Source organism: Pristiophorus japonicus, chromosome 8, assembly GCF_044704955.1.
Source record: "Pristiophorus japonicus isolate sPriJap1 chromosome 8, sPriJap1.hap1, whole genome shotgun sequence".
Taxonomy (NCBI): domain Eukaryota; kingdom Metazoa; phylum Chordata; class Chondrichthyes; family Pristiophoridae; genus Pristiophorus; species Pristiophorus japonicus.
Window position 1 is genome coordinate 85,940,577 of NC_091984.1, and position 23,923 is coordinate 85,964,499.

The window sequence follows — 23,923 nt, forward strand, 5'->3', positions numbered from 1 at the left end:
CAGAGAGATCAGGGGGTAGAAATTGGTATGCAATGCGCCCGTTTTTCAGGTGTACAGCATGTGCAAAGCAAGCCTGCTAAATTTGTGGGGCCTGTTTTTAGTCATCCCAGATGCCTAAAACAGGCATTCAGCCCTCTGAATATGTAAATGAGGGCCTGACACCTGTTAAGAATCCTTTTAGAAATTTGTCTCCGATGAGCGGGGCAGGCATTGGGGCCTAACCTCATTCAGGAATCTTCAGCGGCCCTGCGGCTGGCAACCAATGGTTTTTGAAAAGTTTTTTTTTAATATTAGGAGATACACATCGATATTTAATTTTAACTGTTCACATTAGAAAGGTCACATTGCTTTACAGAACTTTACCTCCCTGAGCTCCACAGTTATTATGTGAAAAACATTGCTGCTGATGGCTTTGTATCCCTAGGAGTATACAGCTGATCAACAAAATGACAGGTGTAAGGTGTTCAATCTACCTTCCAGGAGATGATTATTGTTCTATTTTTTGTTGGATCAACTGGTTCACAGAAACTCCACGCATCTAAAACTCCTGCCGGCTCTTCAAACATTCATTAGGGGAGAAAAAAAAAGATTTTTGTTAGAAGGTTGGTGTTTAACAGTAACATTAGTTATTGCTAACTATGTGAAGTATTTGAAATAAGACCTTTCTAATGTCTTCCACTACCACAGTGCACACTGTTCAGATTGTTTTTGATTGACCATTTGATTCATATGGTTTCATATGGCCTGTGGCAGGTTAACCAGGCAGTAAAACTGGTTGCATGAACCCTCATTGTATTTACCCAAGCAATACTTACAAGCACAGACTTAGGGGATTAGACACAGATCTTCCCCAATAAGAATGATGAGGGTGAAATGCACCCAATATAAGTGGATTCGCAGACCTTGACCCACAACCTCTCACTGATGATTGCAAATTTTGGGTGGGAAGAAGTCAGGTGTTCAAACAGGGCTCTCTTGTTTTCCCTTTATGTTGTGGCTGTGCTCATTTAAAGATTGCTAGGGTCTGGTTGATTTTATCCTTAAGATTTTATCTAACCGTCACGTGACAAGCAGAATACGATTCCCATGTGCTTGCATGGCGATCACGAGCGGCAGGGGAGCAGAACTCTAATGAGGCTGAGGATGAGAGATGCATTGGAAGCTTAATGTGGAAATCAAAATGAGGTGGTAGCCTTAATGTTAGGTCAAAATAATATATAGATAAGTTCATAGTGGGTAATATGGAGGGGAAATAATCAATATTAACTTGTCATTAACCAAGGCAAGTTGCTGCTGAAAGAGGAAGGAGTGTCACTAATAAATATCAGGCCAACAAGCATCATCAAGCCTGGCAGCACGTGCGCATTGCGCCCAACTTCTACTTCCACAATGCTGCACATACAGCAGTGCCTAAAACAACATTAGATGATGTTTTGATAGTGTACTGAGAACCAGGGGTGGGGAGGGTCATAGTCAATAGCTCATGAAAGATTTTTTTGGGAAAAGTGGCAAATTTACTGTCGGGCTACCCTTTTACAGGGAGGGCCGGAGGTACAGTAGCTGTGCCATGAGGTGGTACAACATGGGTTTGTGCCCATAATTCCTGCCAACATTCTTCAAAGCCCATTCCTGCTCTGCCAGGTGGGTGTGTTGAAGGACTTAATGGAAGGGAGTTGCTTTCCCACAGGGAGGAAAAATTGGAAGAAAGAATTACTATCTTAAAAAAAAATTAAAGTAAAAATTAATTTTGTGGGATTATCTTGAGTGGTCCTTTAAGTATATCAATTAAACTTCACCTAATCCCAGTTAATTCTTCAAATCTGCAATGACACAGAAATGGATAGGATCACAGCCATTCCCAAAAATGGAAATGTCCCCTAGCCTAATACCATGTAAAATATTGGATAAGCATTTCGGTCAACAATTCATGTTTAATCTGGACAGTATAGATTTTCAACCCTTGTCCACAAACTTACCTTTGCTGCTGAAGTTTCCTTCCATTTTCTTTGCGGGGTCCTGTCTGCAATCGTTCAGCCTGGCACTCTGCTTGTGTGCCAGGCTGAACACACGGATCCGCTGCTCCCTTGGTGGTCCAGGTTTTTCTCAACTTACAGGGCCTGTAGTGATGGTCCTTCCCTTTAGGGGAGGGAAGGGCCCTTTGTACACGGCAACAGTGTGCAGCACTGCTGAAGTGTACACCTTGTTAGTGCCCCAAGAAGGAAGTGGAGCACTTGATTTAACACTCCACTTCCTTCCTGGAGTGTTAAAGCCAATTTTTTGAGAGCGGGAAAACATTAGCGCCTGGCATTAAGTTTCCTGCCTCTGAAAAGTAATCGCCCCCAAACGGGGTGATAATCAATTTCTCCCCCGTTGGGTTTTATATAAAATTTTTATCCAATTTTCTCTCCTTGTTTTCTTTTTCTCCTGAAGCTGGTGACTCATGGGGGGCCAAAATTGCCCCCCGCTGAAAATGCGGCGCACTTACCCTGCTTCAGCTGTTTTTACCAGCGTGGTGGATGCGGTGGCCTCTTGAGCAAACTTCCACTCTTTAGCTGTTTTTTCCCAGTGGCCCGGAAGTCGGTCATAATGGGGGCAGAAGTGTGACGGTGAGCGGAAGTTCGAACACTAGAAGGACAGAAGTGGGGGGGGCGTGCGGAGTGTCCGTTGCTGTCACTCAGCAGCGTAGCGCTGATGACATCATCACGCTGGCGTGTCTCCATGTCTTTCCCTTTCAGTTAAGGGGAGAGCTGCTGCGATTCTTTAAGTTAGGTCCACTGAGCCACCAGGGAGGGTTTCGGCTGGGCCATGGGTGCCAGGTTGCCTGTAGGCAGTCCAGCCGAACACGGGGGGGGGGGCATAATTGTCGACCAGACTTGGCAGTCGGCCGACAAAAAAAAAGATGCCGGCAGTGGCAGTGCGCCCTCCCCTTTAATGGCAGCTGCACCTCCATTTTAGAAGCACTCCAACCACAGTGCACCGACAGAAAAAGTTGTTGGTGACACCAAGCGGCGGCAGCAAGGTTTTCTCCGTGGAATTTCACGTTCGGGGGGGGGCACATCGGCGGTGCGCACTCTGATGACGCACTTAGGACAGATCGGCAGCAGCAGAGCGATAGTGGGGGGAGCGGGTCACCACCGGGATGCCATAGGAGCAGAATTTTCAAAATGACGGTCATTTCCCGAAAAATCTGCAGCCATTGCACTCCGCAGCATGGCCGCCGATTTCTGGTGGTAACTGGCCTTAAGGGAAGGGGCAATTTCTGCCCCATGAACTCTAACAGGCCTCTAGTATCTCACCCAAATGACAATTGTATATGTAAGAGGCTAGATCGTTATTTCTGAAAGGCTATTTTAACACAGGAAGCATTATATCCAGGCCAAAATCAATCTTCATGCAACATCCACATGCATGTTCTTCCAGCAGGTCTCACTGGATATTGATCAGGAGCAGTGACACTGACTGATTTTTTTTTCTCTCTTCCTACCCCTGAGATACCATGACCACCACTATTCAACATCAGGGGGCCAAAATTGTCCGTTCCGATAATGCCTCTGGCCGCCTGAAAGTGACGGCCATGGGTTGGTGCGGAATGGTCGGCGACTCTCCACGGAGGGTCCGCCATTTTGGAAATTGCCCTCCTTTACTTTTGGAGCGGTCTCCAGGACCACTCCGCCCATTTTCTCGCCGTGCGTGCACGCACAGACTCCTTGCTGACCAACAGGGACCCCTTCACGAAATTACCCCTCGGGAAATTGCTCTTTTTCCAGTATTGCCCCGCGGGTGCGGACCCGCCGCTGATCGATGCCCCCAACAACTTTTACTGTCGGTACACTCTCTGTGGCATGGCGGCCCTGATGATGTCATCAGCGTGGCGACGATGGCTGACAGCCTCGGATACTCCACCCCGCTAGTGATGGTCACAACACCCTGCCACCCCCCCCCTTCCGCTCCCATGATGAGGCCACTTCCGCCCCGCTGGAAACCCCCCCCGAACTGCTGAATTTCGTCGGTGAGGCCACCCCAATGCAAGGGGCGGCCAGGACACTTCAAAAATGGTAAGAGCGCTTCATTTTTGATGGTGGGCAAGTTTGGCCCCAGATCAGATAACTTAGTGCCTGGGACCTAACTGGCCCATAAGGCTCAGTAGCACACTATGCATTTACCCACTGAAACATGGGAAGTCAAAGTTTTACAATCCAGAGTACAAGAAAAGCTTGCATTACCACCATACCCTCTCACTTTGGAAGTTGCACCTGGGACTCACGCCAGGGGACAGTGGTGTACACTTTTTAAGTGCTGGTCGTTTGGTGTTGGTAACTTTTTGACCTTCTGCTGTTACAGGGGATACAATGCTGGTTTGGGCAGGCATTTTTGGAATAGGTTTGAGAGATCAGGGTACCCGATCTTACAAAACTATTGGGAAGATTCCTCCACATGCGTTGCACTTGTCAAAGCAGCAGCAGGTGGCATGGAGGGGGGGAGGAAAGGAAGGAGAGCACCACAGGAAAGGTGCCACATAAGCTGGGGGGGGGGGGGTGGGGGGCTGGAGGTGGCGTGGTTAAAAGGGGTGAAGAATAGCAGGCAGAACTGAGGACTCAGCTTTTAGATCTGGAGGGAAAGAGGCACCCAAATACCGCCCATAGAAGGAGGTGTCTTTGGCAGTGAATGTCACCTCATTTGCATGAAGAAATTCCTTCCGAAGTAATTCGAAGAAGTGTTTACAATTTTAAATTTGCTATCTACACTGTTGATCTCTTCTTCCCACCAACACACATATGCTCACACACACACACACACACACACCGTCCAGCAGAATTCTGCTCAATAAACATGTGTGTGCACAACATTTAATATACTTGATGTAGCTGAGTGCATAACAGTTTATTTCCAGTATCCCACTATTTAAATACATGTCATAATTGCATTTACCTGCCTCGGGCGTTTTGTTTATAATTGACCTGCTCCAGTCACTCTGGTACTTATTGCCTCTTACGTGGCTGCAGCGGATCTGATACTCGTATTCCTTGAAGGGCTCCCAGTTGTAAAGATGGCCTGAATTGCCTTTGATGATAAGTGCGTTTTTAGCAACCTAAAATTGGTAACAGAAATATTTCTTTCATATCAATTCTTGCTTCTCTTTTTATCTCGCTATTGAAAAAACCTTTCAGTCAGACCACAGCATTGGCAACACAATACAACATCGCAGCAACAGTGCCTTCATACTTATCATAAGAACATAAGAACATAAGAACATAAGAAATAGGAGCAGAAGTAGGCCATTCGGCCCCTCGAGCCTGCTCCGCCATTTAATAAGATCATGGTTGATCTGATCATGGACTCAGCTCCACTTCCCCGCCCGCTCCTCATAACCCCTTATCCCCTTATCGTTTAAGAAACTGTCTATTTCTGTCTTAAATTTATTCAATGTTCCAGCTTCCACAGCTCTCTGAGGCAGCGAATTCCACAGATTAACAAACCTCTTAGAGAAGAAATTTCTCCTCATCTCTGTTGTAAATGGGCAGCCCCTTATTCTAAGATCATGCCCTCTAGTTCTAGTTTTCCCCATCAGTGGAAACATCCTCTCTGCATCCACCTTGTCAAGCCCCCTCATAATCTTATACGTTTCAATAATATCACCTCTCATTCTTCTGAACTCCAATGAGTAGAGGCCCAACCTACTCAACCTTTCCTCATAAGTCAACCATCTCATCCCCGAAATCAACCTAGTGAACCTTCTCTGAACTGCCTCCAAAGCAAGTATATCTTTTCGTAAATATGGAAACCAAAACTGCACGCAGTATTCCAGGTGTGGCCTCACCAATACCTTATATAGCTATAGCAAGACTTCCCTGCTTTTATACTCAATCCCCTTTGCAATAAAGGCCAAGATATCATTGGCCTTCCTGATCACTTGCTGTACCTGCATACTATCCTTTTGTGTTTCATGCACAAGTACCTCCAGGTCCCGCTGCACTGCGGCACTTTGCAATCTTTCTCCATTTAAATAATAACTTGCTCTTTGATTTCTTCTGCCAAAGTGCATGACCTCACATTTTCCAACATTATACTCCATGTGCCAAATTTTTGCCCACTAAGTTAGCCTGTCTATGTACATTTACAGATTTTTTGTGTCCTCGTCACTCATTGCTTTTCCTCCCATCTTTGTATCATCAACAAACTTGGCTACGTTACACTCAGTCCTTTCTTACAAGTCGTTTATATAGATTGTAAATAGTTGGGGTCCCAGCACTTATCCCTGTGGCGCTCCTCTAGTTACTGGTTGCCAACCATTTATTCCGATTCTCTTTTTTCTGTTAGTTAGCCAATCCTCTATCCATGCTAATACCCCGTGAAATTTTATCTTGTGCAGTAACCTTTTATGTGGCACCTTGTCAAATGCCTTCTGGAAGTCTAAATACACCACATCCACTGGTTCCCCTTTATCCACCCTGTTCATTACATTCTCAAAGAACTCCAGCAAATTTGTCAAACATGACTTCCCCTTCATAAATCCATGCTGACTCTGCCTGACTGAATTTTGCTTTTCCAAATGTCCTGCTTCTTTAATAATGGACTCCAACATTTTCCCAACCACAGATGTTAGGCTAACTGGTCTATAGTTTCCTGCTTTTTGTCTGCCTCCTTTTTTTAAATAGGGGCATTACATTTGCAGTTTTCTAATCTGCTGGGAGCTCCCCAGAATCCAGGGAATTTTGGCAAATTACAATCAGTACATCTACAACTACTTCTCTTAGGACCCTAGGATGCAAGCCATCAGGGGATTTATCTGCCTTTAGTCCCATTATCTTACTGAGTACCACCTCCTTAGTGATTGTGATTGTGTTAAGTTCCTCCCCCGCTATAGCCCCTTGACTATCCACTGTCAGAATATTGTTAGTGTCCTCTACCGTAAAGACTGATACAAAATATTTGTTCAGAGTTTCTGCCATCTCCATGTTCCCCATTACTAATTCCCCGGTCTCATTCTCTAAGGGACCAACATTTAATAGTACACATCCACATTATTCAATTATCTGAATCAAGGGAGCATCATAAAGAGGTAAAATTATTGGAATGTAATTTTACTAAGTGTTTATAAACAAGAGATATAATGTGACATATATCTGACTGATAGTGACAAAAAGGTAATTTTTTTAAATATATTTTTAAATACTATTAAAATGTCCAGGGAAAAGCACAGTACAAAAGTTTACACCACAGCAAGTATCACATCTCCTGCAGGTGCAAATGAAGATGATAAAACATGCATACACTTGGTACAATAGCACTCAGGTAGAATTAGTAACACTTCTTAAACTTTTAGGTCAGAATTGGAAAAATAGAGCCATTTCAAATTAATAGTTGGAAAATCTAGCCCGTTTATTTCTGACCTCATGGAGTCCTGCTATTGAGAGTTTCGGCCTTCTTCCTCAGACTTTCTCTTGGGAGGAAAACGCCCAATTATCCCTTTCCTTTCAAAGGGGTTAACACTTCAGGGTAAGGCCAGCATTTATTGCTCATCCATTATTGCTCTTGATAAGGTGGTGGTGAGTCGCCTTCTTGAACCGCTGCAATCTGTGTGGTGAAAGTACTCCCATGGTGCTGTTAGAGAGGGAGTTCAAGGATTTTCACCCAGCGACAATGAAGGAACAGCGATATATTTCCAAGTCAGGATGGTGTCTAACTTACACTTCCTGGTTCAGACTCTGTGTGTCTCAGTAGTTTTCAATCTGATTGATTAAGGAGATACACAGTTGCTTGCCCTATTCACACAGGTTCCAGATTCCTGTAGAGGGTGCCGCGCTGTTTTGGAGTTCTAATAATCGCAAGTTCCAGTGCAAAAGCCTGCAGAAAGTCTGTGGGCAAGCGTAAATGTAATGAACAGATTTGTTCGCCGCTGATAGCCAGTTTAACTTCTTCTGAATGGCTGGGTTCCTACAAATGCAGAGAGCCATTGATGCCATCTTTTGCATCTAAAAGTCCCATCGGAAAGCGATCAACTTCACGAACAGGAAAAGATTTAATTCCTTGAATGTGCAGACAGAGATTGATGCTTGTTACCTTGTTAAGAATATCAGGGAGTCACCATAATTTGTTTATTCACAGCAAATCCAGCATACCTATACTGCGCAGCCACAACAGTATAACAGGATACCTGATGGGAAATGAGGGATGATTCAGTTGTGGCTGATGAGATCTTTTTGGAATGCAAGGGCAGAAGATAAAAGTAGATCCATTATGCCACGGGCGGTACCAGAATCACCGTGGAACAGTCCATTACAATTCTCAAGTCCCATTTCCAGTGCTTGGACAGGTCAAGGGGAGCCTTGCAGTATTGTCTAGGAAAGGTTTCCAGAATTGTAGTGGCTTGCTCTGTGTCCTGTTATTTGACCATTAAAAAGAACATAAGAACATAAGAGAACATGTTGTGTATGCAATAACTGTTAGACTGAATACTGTTTAACTCCAAGAGGTATGACCTTGACTCTGCTTTATTAAGGCCCAAAGTGACTAATATACAAAATGGCTGGCCTTTTATACTTGGGCTGCAACCCGTGTGCGCAGTCCAATGGCCCTCAACAGTGACACCATCTAGTGGCTAGTGATCCCAAAAGTACATACATGACAATACCCCCCTCTGAAATATTAACACAGTCTTTTACAAATTGAGATGGTCCGGTGTTTTACGCTCCCGGGTTGACCATCTCAGTTCAACTCCAGCCTTGGGTGAGTGTTCAGAGTCTGTTGTGACTGGTGGCTGGGTGGCTGACCTGGTGGGAGTGGCAATGGCCATGTCAGGGATTGAAAGTTCATTTTCATTGAACATGTCAGTGATTGAAAGTCCCGATTCACTGATGACCACTGAGTCCTCTGATGACTGGGGGTAGGTTGGTTGGTCATCGATTGTCTCTTCCTCCGACTGTTCCGGTTGGTTTGTGTGCCGCAGCTTTGTCTGATCCATATGTTTCCTGCATGTTTGCCCATTTTTGAGCTTGACCATAAATACTCCGTTGCCCTCCTTGGCCAAGACAGTACCAGCGATCCACTTGGGACCCTGACCATAATTCAGAACATATACAGGATGATTTACAGAAATATCATGTGACACAGCTGCACGATCGTGATACCCTTGCTGACTTTGTCTTCTATATTTAACATGATTATTCAAGTCAGGGTGTACAAGAGATAGCTTGATCTTAAGATCTCTCTACATCATTAGTTCAGCAGGCGAGACCCCGGTAAGCATGTGTGGCCTTGTCCTGTAACTATGTAGTATGCATGACAGGTGGTCTGTGGTGACCCTTGGATTACTCGTTTCATACTCTGCTTTATAATTTGGACAGCACATTCTGCTTGCCCATTGGATGCAGATTTGAATGGTGCTGAACTTACATGTTTGATACCATTGAGTTTCATGAATTTTTGAAACTCCTGACTGGTGAAGCACGATCCGTTGTCGCTAACAACGATGTCAGGCAGACCATGTGTCGCGAACATGACACTGAGGTTCTCAATGATAGCTGTGGATGTGCTGGATGACATGATTATACACTCTATCCTCTGCGAATAGGCATCCACTACAACTAAAAACATCTTCCCCAGGAAGGAACCTGCAAAAGTCTAAGTAGATCCTGGACCATGGTTTGGACGGCCATGACCAAAGACTCAGCGGCGATTCCACTGGTGCTTTGTTGAGCTGCATGCAAGTGTTGCACTGATGCACATATGATTCCAGCTCAGATTCAATTCCCGACCACCATACATGAGACCTGGTGATGGCTTTCATCATTACAATGAGGCGTTGTGTGCTATGTAGCTCTTGTACAAATTTCCCCCTCCCTTTCTTGGGCATAACAACACGATTGCCCCACAGTATAAAATCCGACTAAATACACAGTTCGTCTTTGCGACGAATGTAAGTTTTGGTCTCCTCACACATTTACTTGGGTATGGCAGACCAATCACCTTTGAGGATGCAACTCTTCACCACCAATAAAATCGGGTCCTGGCTGGTCCAGGTCTTAACTTGTTGAACCGTGACAGGGGTTCCTTCACTCTCAAAAGCCTCTATAACTAACAATAGGTCCGCCGGTTGTGGCGATTCCACCTCAGGTGGGGGCACCGGCACAATTCTCGGTGCCAGGTCTATGGCGAATGACATAATCATAAGCGGATAACGTCAGCGCCCACCTCTGGATGCGGGATGAAGCATTGGTATTGATACCTTTGTTTTCAGAGAACAGTGAAATGAGCGGCCTGTGATCTGTCTCTAATTCAAACCGAAGACCAAACAGGTACTGATGCATCTTTTTAACCTCATACACACAGGCTAGTGCTTCTTTCTCTACCATGCTGTAGGTTCCTTCCGCTTTAGGCAAACATTTTGAAGCATACGCGACTGGTTGAAGTTTACCCGACTCATTAGCTTGTTGGAGTACGCAACCAATTCTATATGACGAAGCACCACAGGCCAATACTAAACGTTTACATGGGTCATAATGTACCAGCAGCTTGTTAGAGCAAAGCAGATTAGTGGCTTTCTCAAAAGCTCTGTCTTGAGACACACCCCAAACCCAGTTGTCGCCTTTTCTTAGCAGTATGTGCAGTGGCTCTAATAAGGTGCTCAATTTAGGTAGGAAGTTATCGAAGTAGTTGAATAGACCCAGGAACGAACGCAGCTCCGTCACATTCTACGACTTGGGTGCATTCTTGATGGCATTGGTTTTCACATCCGTGGGCCTGATGCCGTCAGCAGCAGATTTCCTCCCCAAGAATTCAACCTCTGGTGCCATGAAGATGCACTTCAAGCGTTTCAGTCTGAGTCCCACTTTGTCCAGACGATGTAGAACCTCTTTCAGGTTGTTCAGATGTTCCTCGGAGTCACGATCTGTGATCAGGATGTCATCTTGGAACACGACGGTTCTGGGAACGGACTTCAGTAGACTCCCAATGTTCCTCTGAAATATTGTTGCAGCCGAGCGAATTCCAAAAGGGCACCTGTGATAATTAAACAGACCTTTATGCGTGTTAATGCACTTAAGTCTCTTCGATGTCTCGACCAGCTCCTGTGTCATGTAGGCCGACGTCAAGTCAAGTTTGGTGAACGACTTTTCCCCCAGCTAGCATTGCAAACAAGTCATCAGCCTTCGGTAATGCATACTGATCCTGTTTTGAAATCCTGTTGATCGTAGCCTTGTAGTCTCCACAGATTCTGACTGTACCATTATTTTTCAGCACAGGAACAATGGGGCTGGCCCATTCATTAAATTCAACCGGTGATATGATCCCTTCACACTGGAGTCTGTCCAGTTCGATTTCAACCTTCTCCCTCATCATATACAGAATTGCCCGAGCTTTATGATGGACGGGTCTTGCATCCGAGTCCTCGGGGATCTGCATCTTGGTTCCCATGAAGTTGCTGATGCCTGGTTCGAACAACGAGGGGAACTTGCTCAGTACTTGGGCACATGTATCTTTCTCCGACGACAACGCCTTGATGTCATTCCAATCGCATCTGATATTTTCAAGCCAGTTCCTGCCGAACAGCGTTGGGCCATTGCCTGGGACAATCCATAGTGGTAAATCGTGAACTGCACCATCATACGACACTTTAATTGTGATACTGCCAATCACCGTTATGAGTTCTTTGGTGTACTTGCGCAACTTGGCATTGACTGGACTCAGCCTGGTCCTCACAGCCTTAGTATTCCACAGCTTGTCGAATGCCCTCTGGCTCATTATTGATTGACTCACCCCCATGTCCAGTTCCATCGATACCGGCACCACATTAAATTTCACATTGATTATTATCAGTTTGCTCTTCGTTAGGAACGAGTACAGTCCATATACTTCCTCCTCTGGTATCTCGGATTGCGTATCCGGATCCGCGCTAGTCTGACCATCATCCTCCATGTAGTGTGTCGCAGCACACTTGCTCATCTGTGGAAACTTGCGCTGGAGATGCCCCACTCTCAGACAGCCTTTGCAACTATATTGCTTAAATTGGCACTGCTGGTGCCGGTGATTTCCTCCACAACGCCAACATGGAGAAATCCGATGCATTCCTGCTGGCGGACTTTGGGCAGCCACAGGTTTCGCATAAGCAGTCGGGTAGACCCTGCCATGTGCCGCTCTGTCAAATGTTGAATCAATCATATTTACAGTACTTGCCGAGTTTCGATTTTTCACTGATATCTGCTTTAGACTTCTATCCATCGTCATGCATGACTGAGCGATCGTGATAGCCCTGTTCAAGTCCAACGTCTGCACCGCCAGTAGTTTACACAGGATACCTCGTGGTCGTTACCGATTACAAAGAAGTCCCGCAGCATGTCTGCCAACACAGCCCCGAACTTACACAGTCTCGCTAGACGTCTCAGGTCAGCAACGAATTCCGCCGCATTCTGGCCCTCTGAGTGAACATGCGTGTAAAATCTGTATCTCGAGATGATGATGCCTTCGTCAGGCTTAAGGTGGTCCTGCACCAGTGTACACAATTCTTCATATGTCTTCTCTGTTGGACTCACAAGCAGTAGATTCTTTATCAGACCATAAATTTTTGTTCCACAAACCGTGAGGAACACCGCCCGGCGCCGATCTGCGTCGCCAACCTCCTCCATTTTGTTGGCCACGAAGAACTGGCTCAAACGGCTCACAAAGTCTGCCCAAACTTCTCCTTCCACAAATCACTCCAACAATCCAATTGTGCTCATTTTTGCATGCAAAGGTTCTTGCTGCCTCGTCGCCAAATGTATATGCAATAACTGTTAGACTGAGTACTGTTTAACTCCAAAAGGTATGACTTTGGCTCTGCTTTATTGAGGCCCAAGATGACTAATATACAAAATGGCTGGCCTGTTATACTTGGGCTGCACACCCGTGCATGCAGCCCAATGGCCTCCAACAGTGACGCCATCTAGTGGCTAGTGACTCCAAAAGTACATACATGACAAAACATAAGAACATAAGAAATAGGAGCAGGAGTAGGCCATTTGGCCCCTCGAGCCTGCTCCACCATTTAATAAGATCATGGATCTGATCATGGACTCAGCTCCACTTCCCTCCCTGCTCCCCATACCCCTTTATTCCCTTATCACTCAAAAATCTGTCCATCTCCGCCTTTAAAATAGTTAATGACCCAGCCTCCACAGCTCTCTGGATCCACAGATTTACAATCCTCTGAGAGAAGAAATTCCTCCCTATCTCAGTTTTAAATGGGCGGCCCCTTATTCGGAGACAATGCCCCCTAGTTTTAGTTTCCCCTATGTGGAAATATCCTCTCTGCATCCACCTTGTCGAGCACCCTCATTATCTTATATGTTTCGTTAAGATCACCTCTCATTTTTCTCAACTTAAATGAGTATAGGCCCAACCTGCTCAACCTATCTTCATGTCAACCCCCTCATCTCTGGGATCAACCTAGTGAACCTTCTCTGAAGAGCCTCCAATGCAAGTATATCCTTCCTTAAACACGGAGACCAAAACTGTACGCAGTACTCCAGGTGTGGCCTCACCAATACCCTGTACAGTTGTAGCAGGGCTTACATAAGAAGATAAGGACATAAGAAATAGGAGCAAGAGTAGACCATATGCCCCTCGAACCTGCTCCACCATTTAATACAATCTTGGCTGATCCGATCAGTAGAAACATTCTCTCTGCATCCAACTTGTCAAGCCCCCTCATAATCTTATACGTTTTGATAATATCACCTCTCAATCTTCTGAATTCCAATGAGTAGAGGCCCAACCTACTCAACCTTTCCTCAAAGGTCAACCCCCTCATCTCCGGAATCAACCTTGTGAACCTTCTCTGAACTGCCTCCAAAGCAAGTATATCCTTTCGTAAATATGGAAACCAAAACTGCACGCAATATTCCAGGTGTGGTCTCACCAATACCCTGTGTAACTGTAGCAACACTTCCCTGTTTTTATACTGTATCCCCTCTGCAATAAAGGCCAGATTCCATTGGCCTTCCTGATCACTTGCTGTATCTGCTTACTTTTGTGTTTCATGCACAATTATCCCCAGATCCCGCTGTACTGCAATACTTTGCAATCTTTCTCCATTTAAATGATAACTTGCTCTTTGATTTTTTTCTGCCAAATTGCATGACCTCATACTTTCCAACATTATACTCCATCTGCCAAAGTTTTGTACACTCACTTAGTCAGTCCATGTTCTTTTCAGATTTCTTGTGTCGTCCTCACACATTGTTTTTCCTCCCCTCTTTGTATCGTCAGCAAACTTGGCTACATTACACTCGGTCCCTTCTTTCAAGTTGTTAATATAGATTGTAAATAGTTGGGGTGCCAGCATTGATCCCTGCGGCACCCCACTAGTTACTGACTGCCAACCCGAGAATGTACCATTAATCCCAACTTTCTGTTTTCTGTTAGTTAGCCAATCCTCTATCCATGCTAATATATTACCCCCAACCCCGTGAACTTTTATCTTGTGCAGTAACCTTTTATATCATCATCATCATCATAGGCAGTCCCTCGGAATCGAGAAAGACTTGCTTCCACTCTTAAAATGAATTCTTAGGTGGCTGAATAGTACAATACGAGAATCACAGTCCCTGTCACAGGTGGGGCAGATAATCGTTGAGGGAAGGGGTGGGTGGGACTGGTTTTCCGCATCTCTTTCCGCTGCCTGCGCTTGATTTCTGCATGCTCTCGGCGATGAGACTCGAGGTGCTCAGCGCCCTCCCAGATGCACTTCCTCCACTTAGAGCGGTCTTTGGCCAGAGACTCCCACGTGTCAGTGGGGATGTTGCACTTTATCAGGGAGGTTTTGAGGGTGCCCTTGTAACATTTCCTGTGCCCACCTTTGGCTTGTTTGCCGTGAAGGAGTTCCGAGTAGAGCGCTTGCTTTGGGAGTCTCGTGTCTGGCATGCGAACTATGTGACCTGCCCATCGGAGCTGATCAAGTGTGGTCAGTGCTTCAATGCTGGGGATGTTGGCCTGGTCAAGGATGCTTATGTTGGTGCGTCTGTCCTCCCAGGGAATTTGTAGGATCTTGAGACATCGTTGGTGGTATTTCTCCAATGACTTGAGGTGTCTACTGTACATGGTCCATGTCTCTGAGCCATGTGGCACCTTATCGAATGCCTTCTGGAAATCCAAATACACCACATCCACTGGTTCCCCCTTATCCATCCTGCTCGTTACATCCTCAAAGAACTCCAGCAAATTTGTCAAACATGATTTCCCTTTCATAAAACTATGTTGACTCTGCTTGATTGAATTATGCTTTCCAAATGTCCTGCTACTGCTTCCTTAATAATGGACTCCAGCATTTTCCCAATGACAGCTGTTAGGCTAACTTGTCTATAGTTTCCTGCTTTTTGTCTGCCTCCTTTTTAAAATAGGGGCTTTACATTTGCTGTTTTCCAATCTGCTGGGACCTCCCCAGAATCCAGGGAATTTTGGTAGATTACAACCAATGCATCCACTATCTCTGCAGCCACTTCTTTTAAAACCCTAGGATGCAAGCCATCAGGTCCGGGGACTTGTCCACCTTTAGTCCCATTATTTTACCGAGTGCTACTTCTTTAATGATAGTGATTGTATTAAGTTCCTCCCTAGCCCCTTGATTATCCACTATTGGGATGTTTTTAGTGTCTTCTACTGTGAAGAACGATAGAAAATATTTGTTCAAAGTCTCTGCCATTTCCCTGTGCTCCATTATTAATTCCCCAGTCTCATCCGTCAAGGGTCCTACATTTACTTCAGCAACTCTTTTTCTTTTTATGTACCTGTACTCTTACTATCTGTTTTTATATTTTGTGCTAGTTTGCTTTCATAATCTATCTTCGCTCTCTATTATATTTTTAGTCGTTCTTTTCTGGCTTTTAAAAGTTTCCCAATCCTCTGGCCTCCCTCTAGTCTTGGCCACGTTGTATGTCCTTGTTTTCAATTTGATACCATACCTTATTTCCTTAGTTAGCCACGGATGGTTATCTCTTCTCTTACAGTCTTTCCTTCTCATTGGAATATATTTTTGTTGAGAGTTATGAAATATCTTTTAAATATCTGTCACTGCTCATCAACCATCCCACACTTTAATCTATGTTCCCAGTCCACTTTGGCCACCTCTACCTTCATATCTTTGTAGTCTCCTTTGTTTAAGCTTAGGGCACTTGTTTGAGATCCAACTTTCTCACTCTCCAACTGAATTTGAAATGAAACCATGTTATGGTCACTCATTCCTAGAGGATCCTTTTCTAGGAGATTGTTTATTAATCTTGCCTCATTACACAGTACCAGATCTAAGATAGGCTGCTCCCTGGTTGGTTCCGCAATATACTGTTCAAGGAAACTAGCCCGGATACAGTCTATGAACTCTTCCTCAAGGCTACCCTGGCCAATTTGTTTTGTCCAATCAATATGAAGATTAAAATCTAAGCACAGAAGGTGACGATGGGGCTGTCACCACTTCCTATACATGAAATCTATGTCCCTACAACATAGATCTTTTAAAGATTGGACCTCCTGAAATCTTGGTCCTTGAGGTCCCCAGCCAAGGGCAGTCATTTATGCTCTATATGTCCCAAGTGAGTGTTTCTGGGTTGGCGCTTCAGTAAGTAAAGCACCATGACAGAGTGGGTGAATTGGGTGGGGGAATAGTCCTTCTGGAGATGCCAACTTGCTGATCAGATAATTCTTTCTGTAAGTGTTAAGAACTTGTGAGGAATAGAAAGGCCATTCATCTTAGGAAGAAGATCCCTGGCTACTAAATTACAAATTGTGACTGAGCAATAACGGAGGCCTTCCAAGTCATCAGAATGTCTACAGACTGCAAAAACTCACAGTTTCTATAAATGTTCCATCCCATTACTAGTCTAAACCTGGTAGCCCTCTGCCAACTTCTCCATCTCCCACAGTGTGTAGCAGAGTCTCCTCCTCATGCCTATGGGGGAGCCTGATGGGAGCCATTCCTCCATCCTTGACAGTTCTTTGCTTCTGGTTGTACACATATTTCTCTTTTGCAAAGAACACAAGGATTTAAACATGGAACAGATTAATTCACAATGTTTTTTCACCTAGGTGTCTGCAGATATTCCCTTGTAAAAATGCGTTCAGGTGCAGGCAATGCTGCAGTCTCTTCATTTTTCAGTCAAACATTGTAGGACATGTGATATGTATGGGATCAGATACCGGCAGGATCTTCACTGACGATTCAAGGATAATCTAGACCTATTAGCAAGTTTTCAAAAGCGAACATATTGGACACCAAGAGCCTTCTGTACCTCATATTTTGTACTTTCTTATCCTAAATCAGGCTGCTGGCTGCATTAAATTCAAAGGAAAAAAGATTTTTAAGGAAGTCTGCAGCGACATACTTTTTATAATATGATGAGAAGATAGAGTAGGATTGGTTAATAGCAGCAAAAAAAGACAGGACCATTGCTGGAGGAAGGGAGGTTGATTACAGCCATGTTTTTAACCCCACTCTAGCCACATTTTCCCTTCTGTTTATGAATATTAGGGCCAGTGTCTCCAAATGCTCAGAGCCAGACTCAGGTGTGGCTCTCAGCGTAAGTGGAGCATGGGTCTGTCTGGAGAACACAAGTAAGACAAAGAGAAACAAAGTGAGGGTGATACTTATAGTCAGAAAACAATGTATGCTTTATAAAACAGCATTCTGCAGCAAATCTGGTACCTACCAGAGTCCAGCTGATACCAGGATCTGATGTTATCCTATATCTGATTTCAAACTGACATTTTGCACTTGATTTTGAGTTTGTCCAGTGAATAATGGTCTTGGCTACTGAGTTGTTTACAAATTCAACTTTAGTGATGTTTGGAGCGTCAGGCTTAACTAGTTGAACAAAAAAAATTGTTACAAATTAGCATTAGAATTAGAATAATATTTTCTCCAACTTTCTCCCCTCCTCCCTAAAGATGGTCGCTGGAAATTTCCTTTGGGATTCTCTTGATCGGCTACCATAACTTTGGCAGAAGATCGGCAGAAACCCATCCATGTGGTGTATCAGGGTTTTTTGCCAATATACTGCCCAAGTTACGCTGGTCAATCGGGAGAATCCCTGAGGAAATTCATTGTGGGTGACTTGTGCTGGATATAGTGCCGCGGATGCCTGCAGCATATTACTTTTTGCCCAAGTGGTTTTTCTTCAAGGCTGGATAATTAGCCTCAAAAATTGTTAGGTCAGCGATCTCAGCACTCACGTCAGGATTACCTCCACCGATGAGCTCAGCCACTGACACTGCCAAAGTTTGCGGGGTCAGAAGGAGGCCCCTTCATTTGGAGAGAATTAGCAGAAGTCCACACCACAAAGGGCACAACTAGGTACCCACTTGGTGTAACTGGTTGCAAATTTTGACATAGCTTGTCAGGTCAGGAGTTATTGGAGCTCCAGATTTGAAATTTCTTGTTAGTGCTGCAAAGGGGCCACTCCAAAAAATGTTTTTTAAAACCACAACATGCCTCCTGGTCAGCGGGCTTCAATTCCAGTTTCCCAGGTGGGCCCAAGGACTGCCACTGTGTTGGCCAGTATGCTTGGTTTCATCAAGTGTTCCTATGCCAACTCCCGATGTACACGATCATCAACCGGCCTCCCCTTTCCCATGATGTTGGCCATGTTTAGGGTGAGTGGAGGCTCCATCCCCAACAGGCCATCATGGATACCTTGATACTAGGCCAGGACTATTTGTATATGGGTCCCAACCTAATATTCATCCCTTCTGTTGTACTTGCGCCAATGTCATAGCAGGAGTATACTAGAAGGACCACGGGTTTTCAGCCCATTGGTCGGTTCAGTGCTGGGGTTCATTACAACTGAATTCAATCTTGTCCGCATCCAACATCGATACAAATATATTTTCCAGCAGGAATTATGACAACATAGACTCCTGATCAAATGTTGGACTTTCCTAATCTGTGTGGCTTAAACTATGTTAAGTGTTTACCTACTGAGCCATCAGATGAGTCAGAGCATTGAAATGAAAAGGTTAAATACAATTGTAACCGATAGAAATTGTAAAACGGTACCTATATCATCGATCTCAAAAGTTAAACCCTTGGATGTTGCATTTCCTAGTTCATTCTGAGCTTGTATCCAAACCCTGTATTTAACGGCTTCTTCAAGGTGATGTCCAGGGACAGTAATATTGCTAGTTCTGGATTTTGTTGGAAATATCTGCTCTTTACCTGTTCTTACACTGTAAACACAAGATAATACAGATCTCATACTGTACTGCAGCCGTGTAAGAATGAGAAGCACTTTTGTTATGAACACAAACAAAAGGTAACAATATTCTTATAATGAATGTAAAAATAATCCAAAAATGCAACAGTCCTACACCATAATTCTAACATTTCTTCGAATTCTGCATCATGAGATCCACATCATGGAGAGAAATTTTTGATTCTAACTTAAATTGGGCATGCAATGAAAGGCTAGGCCCATCCGATGAATCAGCAAGAGACCCAATCCATTTTCATGGACAGACCTTATTTTAATATTTAAGGTTAACTGCCAGTGCTTAAAGAAAGAAAGAAAGACTTGTATCTTTACAGTGCCTTCAGGCTGTTTACAGCCAATTTTGAAGTGTAATCACCAATGTTCCCCCTAAGGTGCGTGGCCAATCGTGAAATCCCATGCAGGCCTTCACCAGCTGCTGCCACTGGACGAGATACAGTGCAGCAAATTTACAGGGCACATGCAGAGAAAAAAAATTAGAGGGAATATTGGTAGTCACTGTTGTAATGTAAGAAACGTAGCAGCTAAATTGCATACTATAAGCTCCCACAAACAGCAATGTGATAATGACAAGACCATCTGTTTTTAGTGATATTGGTTGAAGGAAAAATATTGTTCAGGACAACCGGGAAGACACCATTTGCTCTTCTTCGAATAGTGCCATGGGATTTTTTACATCCACGTTAGAGGGTAGACAGGTCCTTGGTTTAACGTCTCATCTGAAAGACAGCATGTCCAACACTGCAGCAGATTTGCCGCTATTTCAAGGAAGCCTGCAGCTTTTAAAGGGGTGATGCATTATTTATATTGTGAATATTGGAACTTGTTTCTTACAGTTTTCTGATAAGATGACTGTAGTCTGGGCCCCCAGCTTTTTGGATAATGCCACAGAAGTGATCGTTGAGCAAGACAGCAGCAGCAAGGAGGTCCTCTTTCGTAGAGATGGGGGCCAGGTGCCCAGGTAAATTGCTCAGCGGTAGTGGAGAGAGGTGGCTGAACACAAACATTGCTCCTAGGACCTGGCAATAATGCTAGGAGAAATTTAATGACCTCACCAGAGTTGCTAGGGCACCCCTTCACATCTCAGTTACTCTCTGCACAACTCTGCAACACCCTACTGGAGCCCCAGCCTTACCAATCCTTCCCCTGTTTCCAATGCCTTTCCTGCAACCTCCTTCTGCTTGGACTTGCACACACTAGAACGTGCTCCTGCCCTCATAAGTACTTTCCCCTCTTAGACAGATTTTCTTCCTCTCATCATACAAACTATTCTAAGTTGCCTCACATATGTTCAGAACCCTTCAGCAGGGCATACACTAACTTCGCATTAACTTGGAGTCATAAGGCTTTCATTTACTGTCTGGTCATTTCCGCACAGTTTAGTTTGGGTGACATTTATTTCCAGTTTAACTTCTGCTTGCACTTGGACACATGAGCCTGACTGCCACACCCTATCACCGTATGCTGAATTAGCTGTCCTCTAGGGTAAGTCCCTCATGCCACAGCATTTCCGCTTCTCCAACTATCCAACAGGGAGTTCAGATGATGCACCGCACGCATCATTGTTTTCCCATAGCCTCCATTTCCTGCCTCAACATTTATTCTGGCTGCCACTGGTTTTTGATAGCCACATTGTTCTTTATCCAACCTAGTGTTTGTGATGGCTGAAAGAACAATTTTTACGGATGTAGAACTTTGAAAAGGCTGAAAAGTTTTTCTCCTATATATGTTAATCTATCCTCATACAAAATACACACACGTGCCCTTTTTAGCAAGGCTTAGGACAACAATTAAGAGCATCAACCATAGGCAGTAGATTTGGAATTGTGCACACTCTCTCCCTATGCTGCCACGCCTCCTCTGCACTCACTGATGCAGACATTTCTGTCGGGGTGGGGGGCAGAGGGGGGGCACAGGGCCTTGCTCCCCGCATTATAATGCACTATTAGAAATAGAACATTCTAATAACATTTAAATGCTTTTTTAGTTTACAATAAATTGATTTTTAATCTATTAAAATAGGAAACACGTAATATTTGTGCTTATTTGTATTCAACAGGCCAAGTAGATGATCATATAGTATTACAAAGTATTTACAGTACAGAAACAGGCCATTCAGCTCAACAAGTCTATGTCAGTGTTTATGCTCAACCCAAGCCTCCTCCCACCTTCGTCATCTAACACCATCAACATATTCCACTCTCCCTCATGTCTTTATCTAGCTTCCCTTTAAATGCATCCATACTATTTGCCATAACTACTCCTTGTGGTAGTGAGTTCCACATTCTAACCACTCTCTGGATAAATAAGTTTCTCCTGAATCCCTATCGGATTTATTAGTGACTACCTTATCTTTCTGGCCCCTAGTTCTGGTCTCCCGTGCAAGTGGAAACATCTTTTCTGCATCCACCCTATCAAAAGCTTTCATAATCTTAAAGACCTCTATCAGGTCACCCCATAGAGAAAAGATCCCCAGCCCGTTCAGTGGTTCCTGATAGGTATAATCTTTCTGCTTATTCACCTTCACAACAGCACACTCCCTCATTGATGATCTTCCCAGTCCTGGTCCTGGTCCCGGTCCTGACTGCAGCTTCTATTTGATGCTGCCGCTTCACTCCAGGAGTAGACTCTGTGTTGTAAGCAAGAATTCACAATCTATTGCAAAACCAAGAGTTCCCACATGTAGGCTGCAACACAAGGTCATCTCCTGGAATAACGCAGCAATATTAGGTTGGACTTGCAGCCAGGAACAGCGGTGAGAAGATTATTAAGGAGCAGAGTGGTAGCAATTTCCCAAACGGATCCCTTAAGGCAGCAAATCAGTTGTTGGATTGTTATCTTGCCAATTTGGGATTAAAAGTGTTTGTGCACTGTGTGAACAGTGGTCACTTTCCAGGAGAAAGGAAAGGAAAGAAAAGGAAAGGAAAGGAAAAAAGGATGGACCAACTGACCGAACGGGACAGACAGGAAGGATAGATAAGAAGGACAGATCACCGGACATCCCAAAGCACTTTACAGCCAATGAAGTACTTTTTGAAATGCAGTCACTGTAACTGTGTGAAGTACTTGTCTATGTCATGTTCGTATTACTATTTGTGTCTTTGTAAGATCTCCTCAGAATTCCAGAGCTGGTCCCTTCCAGCACTTGCCTGACAACTGCCCAGGAGAAGTAGCAATGCAGCTAATATTTCATCACTGTACTTAAGACTATCTACTCACCAGATCAGATACATCCGTGCTGGAAGGTTTAGGCAGACAGCAGAAGGGCAGCACAACTGGTGAGTCATAGAGCATGGTGGACAGAAGCAGGATCAGGTGGAGGAAAAGGAGCCCTTCGCCAAAAGGTGAGTTTACCTCCCTCCCTAGCAAATTAAAACTCCGGCCTAGCTTTTAAGTGAAAGACCATTTCTGAGCACATTCTGGGGTCATTTTTGGATCTGCCAAAATCTTCCTGCAAGTGGCAGCTAGTATGGAGTAGTCCAGCAGTCACATACATGGGGTGCTGAAGATTGGCTTACAAAGCCTTCAGACATTGTTAAATAGAATGATAATTCCAGGGTCATCTGCAGCATGGCTCCTTGCCAAAGAGATCATGATTAAAGCTGCCATCCGGACCTTATCACTACATGACAGGGCATGGTTACTGATGGGCTTGACCAAATGAGATGTGAGACAGGGACGAAGTTCTGTGATGTCATTAAAATCATCAGGTCTGTACATCTGCATGTCATCTAGGAACATAGGAACAGAGTAGGCCATACAGCTCCTCATGCCTGTGATGCCATTCAATAAGATAATGGCTGATCTGTATCTTAGTTCCATCTACCTAATTTGCTTCCGTAACCCTTAATATCCTTGCCTAACAAAAATTTATTAATCTCAGTTTAGAGATTTTCAATTGACCTAGCCTCAACAGCTGGAGAGAGTTCTTGATTTTCACTTCCCTTTCTGCCCCTCAATATTACCCCCTGCGTCACATGCTTTCTCATCCCCGTGCATGGCCTCAGATATTTTCACCTGAGGAACATAGACAGTGTAAATGGTGTCTGCCCCCAGCCATTCCCTGTGGGAGCCTATTCTCTGATGCCTCTCTGTGTGAAAAAAAACATCTTTTGACTAGATCACAAAAGTTCACCAAATAGTGCAGCACTATTGCTCACAGTGATACCTTAAAAAAATCAAAGTTACCATTTTGAGAGCTCGGTTTCAGCTTGACGAGCCTGTAATTGAGGTTAATTACCAGAGGAACTCATGGTTTAACACTTGATCAGTTCTTATTGTAATCAGTACTTCAAATGCAATCGACATGCAATGACAGTTTGGTTTTGTGGCTAGAGTTGTCTTGGCCACAAATAATATTTTTAAAGAAACACTTCTATGTGCCAGCAATAGATTCATAATTGGATCTACTGCAATAAGCAAACTTACTGCTCAGTAACCAAAGCACCACCGTATAAGATGCTGTGAATGCAAAATGTTCTTTGGGTTTTGTGGGTGCAACTTCTCTGACCACAATGAACATTTCCGCAGAACTGAACTTTAAGTGCCAGTAATAGGAAAGTTTCAATTAAAAAAAGAAGGTCGCAATATTGGTAAAGGCGGAAAAAAATCAGCGTGTAGTGACCACACCTGAAACAAGCATATGCAAATAAGGGGTGCAATGCGCGTTTGTGGCCCCATTGCAAGATTTGGCTTGC

At 44.3% G+C, this 23,923-nt stretch overlaps 1 protein-coding gene across 1 annotated transcript in view; it reads right to left on the reverse strand.

Annotated features, from left to right (window-relative positions):
* The window catches only part of LOC139268115 (interleukin-12 receptor subunit beta-2-like), a 186,658-nt gene that overhangs the window by 139,294 nt on the left and 23,441 nt on the right, over positions 1-23,923 (reverse strand). Inside the window, exons 5-8 of the mRNA XM_070886134.1 lie at positions 19,016-19,185; positions 17,670-17,824; positions 4,930-5,089; positions 474-556 (exon numbers count right to left, since the gene is read on the reverse strand). Coding sequence (XP_070742235.1) covers positions 474-556; positions 4,930-5,089; positions 17,670-17,824; positions 19,016-19,185 — 568 coding nt within the window. The remainder of the gene's footprint in view (positions 1-473; positions 557-4,929; positions 5,090-17,669; positions 17,825-19,015; positions 19,186-23,923) is intronic.